The sequence below is a fragment of the Bufo gargarizans genome, unplaced genomic scaffold, assembly GCF_014858855.1.
Source record: "Bufo gargarizans isolate SCDJY-AF-19 unplaced genomic scaffold, ASM1485885v1 fragScaff_scaffold_672_pilon, whole genome shotgun sequence".
Taxonomy (NCBI): Eukaryota; Metazoa; Chordata; class Amphibia; order Anura; family Bufonidae; genus Bufo; species Bufo gargarizans.
In genome coordinates, this window is record NW_025334160.1 from 242,923 (window position 1) to 250,969 (window position 8,047).

The window sequence follows — 8,047 nt, forward strand, 5'->3', positions numbered from 1 at the left end:
AATGTTGAGTCTGTAATATTATGTGGCGGCTGGTAATGTGGAGGCTGTAATATAGTGTAAAGGCTGTAATATAATATAGAGGCTGAAATATAGTATGGAGGCTGTAATGTAATGTGGACGCATGTAATGTAATATGGAGGCTGTAATGTTATGTGGAGGCCGGTAATATGGAGACTGTTATATAATGTGGAGTCTGTAATATGAAGACTGAAATATCAGGTAGAGTCTGTAATATAATATGGAGGCTGTAATATGGAGACGGTAATATAATGTGGAGGCTGGTAATATGGAGGCTGTGATATTATGTAGAGGCTGATAAAATGGAGGATGTAATACAATAGGGAGGCTAATAATGTTATTTGGAAGCTGTAAAGCAATGTGTAGGATGTAATGTAATATGGAGCTTATAATATAATGTGGCGGCCGTTAATCGGGAGGCTGCAATACAATATGGAGGCAGTAAATATGGAACCCGGTAATATGGAGGCTGTTATATAATGTGGACGCTGGTAATGTAATATGGAGGCTGTAATAAAGTGTGGATGCTTTAATGTAGAGGCCCATAATATGGAGGCTGTCATATAATGTGGAGGCCGGTAATATAATATGGAGGCTGTAATGAAGAGGCCGGTAATATTGAGGCTGTCATATAATGTAGAGGCTGAAAATATGGAGGCTGTAACATAATGTTTAGGCTGTTGTGTAATGTAGAGGACGATAATATGGAGTTTGTAATATAATGTGGAGGCCGGTAATGTAAAAGCGGTAATACAGAGGCTGTAATATTATGTGGAGGCCGGTAATGTAACATGGAGGCTGGTAATATGGAGGCTGTAATATAATTTGGAGACTGTAATGTAATGCAGTGGTTGGTAACATGAAGGCTGTGCAGTAATGTGGAGGCTGGCAGTATAGAGGCTGTAATGTAGAAGATAATAATAGGGAGGCTGTCATATAATGTGGAGGCTGAAAATATGGAGGCTGTAACATAATGTTTAGGCTGTGATGTAATGTAGAGGACGGTAATATAGAGTCTGTAATATAATGTGGAGGCAGGTAATGTAACATGGAGACTGTAATGTAGAGGCCGGTAATATGAAGGCTGGTAATGTAACATGGAGGCTGTAATCTAAGGCTGAGTACACACGGGCGAGATTTCCGCGCGGGTGCAATGCGTGACGTGAACGCATAGCACCTGCACTGAATCCTGACCCATTCATTTCTATGAGCGTTGTTTTTCACGCAGCCCTGGCCCCATAGAAGTGAATGGGGCTGCGTTAATAACGCATTGCATCTGCAAGCAAGTGCGCATGCAATGCGTTTTTCACTGATGGTTGCTAGGAGATGTTGTTTGTAAACCTTCAGTTTTTTATCACGCGCGTGAAAAACGCATCAAAACGCATTGCACCCGCGTGGAAAAAACTGAACAACTAAACGCAATCGCAGCCAAAACTGACTGAACTTGCTTGCAAAATGGTGCGAGTTTAACTGAACGCACCCTGAACGCATCCGGACCAAATCTGTCACGCTCGTGTGAACTCAGCCTAAAGTGGAGGCTGGTAATATAGAGGCTGTAATATGATGTGGAGGCTATAATGTAATGTAGAGGCTGGAAATATGAAGTCTGCAAAATAATGCTGAGGTTGATAATATAAAATAGAGGCTGTAATGTAATATAGAGGCTGTAATATAATGTGGAGGCTTGTAATATGGAGGCTGAAATGTAGAGGCCGGTAATAGGGAGGAAGCAATATAATGTGGAGGCGGGTAATGTAATATGGATGCTGTAATGTAATGCAGAGGCCGGTAATATGAAGGATGTAATATAATGTGGAGGCTGTAATGTAATGTAGAGGTCTGTAATATAATATGGAGGCTGTTAATATGGAGCCTGTTATATAATGTGGATGCTGTTAATTTAATATGAAGGCTGTAATATAATGTGGAGGCTGTAATGTTATGTAGAGGCCGGTAATATGAAGGCTGTCATATGATATGGAGGCCGGTAATATAATATGGAGGCTGTTAATATAATATGGAAGCTGGTAGTATGGAGGCTGTAACATAATGTTTATGCTGTGATATAATGTAGAGGACGATAATATGGAGGCTGTTATATGATGTGGATGCTGGTAATGTAATACGAAGGCTGTAATAGAAACATAGATGTAATGTGGAGGCTATAATGTAATGCAGAGGCTGGTAGTGTGGAGGCTGTAATAGAATGTTGAGGTTGATAATATAATGTGGAGGATATGATGTAATTTACAGGCTGGAAAATGAAAACCACCAGCACTTCTGAGCTCGGCCAATCAGAGCGGGAGGGCGGGGCCTGGAGTTCAGGAGCAGCCCCGCCCCCAGCCTCTCCGTGCAGTTCTCCTCCAGGTCCGCCCATGCTCCATATAAAGGAGGGCTCTGGGCTGAGCAGTCACTGCTTTCTGCTCACACCTAGAAGATGTCTGGTCGCGGTAAAGGAGGGAAAGGGCTCGGGAAAGGCGGCGCCAAGCGGCACAGGAAGGTGCTCCGTGATAACATCCAGGGCATCACCAAGCCTGCCATCCGCCGTCTAGCTCGCAGGGGAGGCGTCAAGCGCATCTCCGGCCTCATCTATGAGGAGACCCGCGGGGTGCTGAAAGTCTTCCTGGAGAACGTCATCCGGGACGCCGTCACCTACACCGAGCACGCCAAGAGGAAGACCGTCACCGCCATGGACGTGGTCTACGCGCTCAAGCGCCAGGGCCGCACTCTCTACGGCTTCGGGGGTTAATGCTGCCTCCGTCCTCACAGCACAAAGGCTCTTCTCAGAGCCGCCCACATCTTCCCGGGGAGAAGCTACAACTCCGTCTGCGCTCAGCCACTGAGGGGTTAACACCGCCCGCACATCAGGGGGCGGAGAGCCGGACAATTGTCCGAGATCAGCGGCGCCCTGTGCTCAGTACAGCCGGAGCTCTACAATACAGAAAGCCCCAGTAATGTAAATCCCGAGCCCCGGGTGTTCTCCACCGCTCCTGTCCCCGCAGCTACAAGACGAGCTGTGCTCGGAGACTGAGGGGTTAATCCGGAGCTGCAGAGACAAAGACGCCAATGAGCGGCGCTGGTACGGGTCACATGACCGGCTCCTCCTGTAGATCAGCGGCTCAACTATAGGCGGGAAATTCAAATGAGCGACGAGATCCTGAGCTCTCCCAGCCAATAGCAGAGCTCTGGACCCCTCAGCCGTTATGTGCCCGTAGGAGCGGAGCCTCGTCCTCCACTGAGCGGCCGCACAGCCTGTCCCCAGGGAGCGCCACACTGAGAAGGATGATGGGAGTAGTGAATGGGCATGGAGGAGGATGATGGGAGTAGTGAATGGGCATGGAGGAGGATGATGGGAGTAGTGAATGGGCATGGAGGAGGAGGATGGGAACAGTGAATGGGCATGGAGGAGGATGGGAGCAGTGAATGGGCATGGAGCAGGATGATGGGAGTAGTGAATGGGCATGGAGCAGGATGATGGGAGTAGTGAATGGGCATGGAGCAGGATGATGGGAGCAGTGAATGGGCATGGAGGAGAATGATGGGAGTAGTGAATGGGCATGGAGGAGGATGATGGGAGTAGTGAATGGGCATGGAGGAGGATGATGGGAGTAGTGAATGGGCATGGAGGAGGATGATGGGAGTAGTGAATGGGCATGGAGGAGGATGATGGGAGTAGTGAATGGGCATGGAGGAGGATGATGGGAGCAGTGAATGGGCATGGAGGAGGATGATGGGAGTAGTGAATGGGCATGGAGGAGGATAGCTTGTAGTGTAACTTCCACTAGCGGTACCGCATCTCATCTAGCTGACAGTGAGGGAAACCGCAGCCACTGTGAGAACGGGGAGACGCGGGAGCAGCTCTGCTGGAGACAGGGTGGGGGCTCTGAGAAGAGCCTTTGGGTCCGGAGAGCGGGGGGCGCTCACTTGGCGCTGGTGTACTTGGTGACGGCCTTGGTGCCCTCGGAGACGGCGTGCTTGGCCAGCTCTCCGGGCAGCAGCAGGCGCACGGCGGTCTGGATCTCCCGGGAGGTGATGGTGGAGCGCTTGTTGTAGTGAGCCAGGCGGGAGGCTTCCCCTGCGATGCGCTCGAAGATGTCGTTGACGAAGGAGTTCATGATGCCCATGGCCTTGGAGGAGATGCCGGTGTCGGGGTGCACCTGCTTCAGCACCTTGTAGACGTAGATGGCATAGCTCTCCTTCCTGCTCTTCCTCCGCTTCTTGCCGTCCTTCTTCTGGACCTTGGTGACGGCTTTCTTGGAGCCCTTCTTGGGCGCTGGGGCGGACTTGGCGGGCTCGGGCATTCTGACTGAAGACAAAATCTCGTCTGTTCTCTTCCTCCCACCGCAGCGGTATTTATACACGGGCCATGCAAATGAGCTGCCGCTGACTGCGCGCTGATCTACTGGAGGAGAGGGTCACGTGGGGTCTCCACTTCTCCCAATTGGCAGCCTCACATCCATCCAGCTGAGCCGGGGGCGGAGCACATAGAGGGGCGGGCTCACCTCCATCTATTCAGCAGAGCCGGGGGCGGAGCACATAGAGGGGCGGGCTCACCTCCATCCAGCTGAGCCGGGGGCGGAGCACATAGAGGGGCGGGCTCACCTCCATCCAGCAGAGCCGGGGGCGGAGTAACGGGAGAGGTGGTAACGGGAGAGGTGTGGTTCACATTATTCAGCAGAGGGGGGGGGGGGGGGGGGGGGGCGGTCGGAGCAGCAAGAAAGGAGGGGCTAACATCCATTCATTCACCTGAGTCGGAGGGCGGAGCAGCAGGAGGGGTGGGGCTCATAGCCATCTATTCTGCTAAACCGGGAGGCGGAGCAGCAGGAGGGGCAGAACTCACTTCCATCCATTCAGCTGAGCCGGGGGGGGCGGAGAGGCGGGGCTAACATCTCTCTTCAGTCTATCAGGGCCTCTCTGCTCGGCTGATACCCGCCCCGCCCCTCACTGCGCCCCGCCCTCTGCTGGTGGTGATGCCGCCGCTGAGTGTACTGTGCGTGCAGGGGGATCGTGCGCTCTATCCCTGGACACCAGCGCAGCGATGGAGCCGCTCTTCTCCGCACAGTGAATACGGGACTGTTCTCCGGTGGGGAGCGGGAGAAGGCGGCCACTGACGGGTTAATACTGAGTAGGCTATGGGGGCGGGGCTATAGAACTAGTACCATGACTTTTGAAATTCCCACTCAAAGAGCTGGCGCCGCTGATCTCCGCTGTGGAGGCGTCCTGTACTCGTTGAGTGCTCTGATGGTCCGGGCGTCACACAGGGGCACTTACCGCTCCTGACAGCCTGCGAGAACGGGCAGACATTGCTGCTGCAGAGGGTTCGTCCCCTGTGTGTAATGAACTGCTCCTCCACGGCCGCTGAACGGTAATTGAGCGGGAATTTCAAAAGCCAGAGATCAGCCAATCACAGTAACGTAGTTGTTCTGTAGCTCCGCCCTCTTCTCCCGCTTCCTACGACCTTCCTACCGGAGAAGGGGAGAACAGTCCGGTATTCACTGTGCGGAGAAGAGCGGCTCCATCGCTGCGCTGGTGTCCAGGGATAGAGCGCACGACCCCCCTGCACGCACAGTACACTCAGCGGCGGCATCACTACCAGCAGAGGGCGGGGCGCAGTGAGGGGCGGGTATCAGCCGAGCAGAGAGGCCCTGATAGACTGAAGAGAGCGGCGCTGACAGGGTTAACCCGCCCCCTATTCCTTCCCGCAGAGGAGCCGGAGCCCCCGCCCGCTGTGAGCGGAGAACGAGGGCAGAAGGGCGGAGTGGAGCTTGTCTGAGGAAGCCCGCCCGCTTCATGTAGGAGGGGCTTATTACCTGGAGACACGCCCATCAGCTGGCACTGGCGGATAGGATAATTTTGGGCTCCGCCTCTTGTGAACGATGATTGGTAACGAAAGTTTTGGCGGGCACATCTTTGTACGAATAAACCAATAGGGATGTAGGGGTGTGGTTTACATGAGCCAATGAGGACGAGGCCAGGAGTATAAATGATCTGCACGGTCCGCTCCTCGCCTCATTCTCTTGCTGTGTACAGATCTCTGCAGAGCCATGGCCAGAACCAAGCAGACAGCGCGTAAGTCCACCGGCGGGAAAGCTCCCCGCAAGCAGCTGGCCACTAAGGCCGCCAGGAAGAGCGCCCCCGCCACTGGCGGAGTCAAGAAGCCTCACCGCTACCGGCCCGGGACCGTCGCTCTCCGGGAGATCCGGCGCTACCAGAAGTCCACCGAGCTGCTCATCCGGAAGCTGCCCTTCCAGCGCCTGGTCAGAGAGATCGCCCAGGACTTCAAGACCGACCTTCGCTTCCAGAGCTCGGCCGTCATGGCCCTGCAGGAGGCCAGCGAGGCTTACCTGGTCGGGCTCTTCGAGGACACCAACCTCTGCGCCATCCACGCCAAGCGGGTCACCATCATGCCCAAGGATATCCAGCTGGCCCGCAGGATCCGTGGGGAGAGGGCTTAGATCTGCGCCCCGCACCCAACAAAGGCTCTTCTCAGAGCCACCACCTCCTCCTCAGACGAGCTCCACTCCGCCCTTCATCTCTGCTCACAGGAGGCGGGTTAACCCTTTCAGCGCTGTGATTGGTAAGAGCAGTTCCTTTATCCAGAAGGCGCTCTCTCTGTATCTCCCCCGTCTATCAGGGACTCGCTGACCGTGACCGATAACCGCCTCCATCCTCCCTGCCCACCGCCATCTCCACTCAGCGCTGCGGGAGAAGGGGGCGGAGCTATAGAACAAGTGCTTTACAGTGATTGGCTGATCTCTGGCTTTTGAAATTCCCGCTCAATTACAGTCCGGTTAGAGATCAGCGGCCAAACCCTCTCCAGCAGCAATGTCTGCCCGCACTATGTCCGGAGTAGTGCTGTCCGATCCATGTCCGAGCAGCAGGGGGGAGCGGAGGCGCACACAGTACAGGGGGTCGTGCGCTGAGGCCAAGAATCCCATCATCCTACTGACTTCCTATTCTCTGAGTCACTAGAACAGCACACGGGGTCTAGGACCAGGCTGCAGCGGTATAAAGCCCTCCCACTGCTGTCCATATAATAGGACGCCTCCAGCAGTGCCCCCCACTCAGTATAATGCCCAGACCAGTGCCCCCAGCTCCCCCTCCTGTTCTAAAACATCCCACCTCTGGTCAGGAGCGGTAAGTGCCCCTGTGTGACGCCTCCACAGCGGAGATCAGCGGCATCGCCAGCTCAGTCGTACAGACCATGTGGGGGGCTCTTAGAAGAGCCTTTGGTTTGGGGCGGGGCAGAGCCGGGCTCACTTGCTCTTGGCCGGCTTGCTGCTCTCGGTCTTCTTGGGCAGCAGCACGGCCTGGATGTTGGGCAGGACGCCGCCCTGGGCGATGGTGACTCCGCCCAGCAGCTTGTTGAGCTCCTCGTCGTTGCGCACGGCCAGCTGCAGGTGACGGGGGATGATGCGGGTCTTCTTGTTGTCGCGGGCGGCATTGCCGGCCAGCTCCAGGATCTCGGCGGTGAGATACTCGAGCACGGCGGCCAAGTAGACGGGAGCGCCGGCGCCCACCCTCTGGGCGTAGTTGCCCTTGCGGAGGAGCCTGTGCACACGGCCGACCGGGAACTGGAGCCCTGCCCGGGATGAGCGGGTCTTGGCCTTAGCCCGCACTTTGCCTCCTTGTTTGCCGCGTCCAGACATCGTTCTCTATTCTGTACAGACTCTGCTGTGTGTGATCCGGAGGAGCCGCCGCCTTTATAAGCTGCTGCTCCGCCCCCAGCGCCGCTCATTGGGTGGATTAGAAGCCTCCTACGGAGACAAGACTCGTGGAGAAGCCAATGAGCGGCGCTGGGCGTGGCTTATGACACAGGTACAGGTCACATGACCGGCTCCTCCTGTAGATCAGCAGCTCATTTGCAGTTGGGAACTATAGGCGGGAAATTCAAATGAGCTCCTGAGCTCTCCCAGCCAATAGCAGAGCTCAGGGCCCCCTCCCTCAGCCGTTATGTGCCCGTAGGAGCAGAGCCTCGTCCTCCCGCCCTGCACTGAGCAGCCGCACAGCTCGCTGATGCGCAGCCATT

General features: G+C 55.0%; 4 protein-coding genes across 4 annotated transcripts; 2 read left to right on the forward strand and 2 right to left on the reverse strand.

Annotated features, from left to right (window-relative positions):
* The first annotated feature begins 2,455 nt into the window (after positions 1-2,455).
* On the forward strand, positions 2,456-2,767 carry LOC122922720 (histone H4). The gene has a single exon (XM_044273419.1). It carries the CDS (start codon positions 2,456-2,458, stop codon positions 2,765-2,767), a length of 312 nt encoding a protein of 103 aa, XP_044129354.1.
* Positions 2,768-3,900: 1,133 nt separating this feature from the next.
* Positions 3,901-4,326, reverse strand: LOC122922722 (histone H2B 1.1). The gene has a single exon (XM_044273422.1). It carries the CDS (start codon positions 4,317-4,319, stop codon positions 3,939-3,941), a length of 381 nt encoding a protein of 126 aa, XP_044129357.1. The 5' UTR covers positions 4,320-4,326; the 3' UTR covers positions 3,901-3,938.
* Positions 4,327-5,922: 1,596 nt separating this feature from the next.
* On the forward strand, positions 5,923-6,537 carry LOC122922721 (histone H3). Its single transcript, XM_044273420.1, has one exon. The coding sequence runs from the start codon at positions 6,063-6,065 to the stop codon at positions 6,471-6,473; it is 411 nt and encodes a 136-aa protein (XP_044129355.1). The 5' UTR covers positions 5,923-6,062; the 3' UTR covers positions 6,474-6,537.
* A 642-nt stretch (positions 6,538-7,179) lies between these two features.
* LOC122922723 (histone H2A type 1-like) lies at positions 7,180-7,669 on the reverse strand. Its single transcript, XM_044273423.1, has one exon. It carries the CDS (start codon positions 7,665-7,667, stop codon positions 7,275-7,277), a length of 393 nt encoding a protein of 130 aa, XP_044129358.1. The 5' UTR covers positions 7,668-7,669; the 3' UTR covers positions 7,180-7,274.
* Positions 7,670-8,047: the final 378 nt, after the last annotated feature.

Coding starts and splice junctions, on each gene's coding strand:
- LOC122922720 (XM_044273419.1), top strand. CDS start 2,456: ATGTCTGGTCGCGGTAAAGGAGGGAAAGGGCTCGGGAAAGGCGGCGCC.
- LOC122922721 (XM_044273420.1), top strand. CDS start 6,063: ATGGCCAGAACCAAGCAGACAGCGCGTAAGTCCACCGGCGGGAAAGCT.
- LOC122922723 (XM_044273423.1), bottom strand. CDS start 7,667: ATGTCTGGACGCGGCAAACAAGGAGGCAAAGTGCGGGCTAAGGCCAAG.
- LOC122922722 (XM_044273422.1), bottom strand. CDS start 4,319: ATGCCCGAGCCCGCCAAGTCCGCCCCAGCGCCCAAGAAGGGCTCCAAG.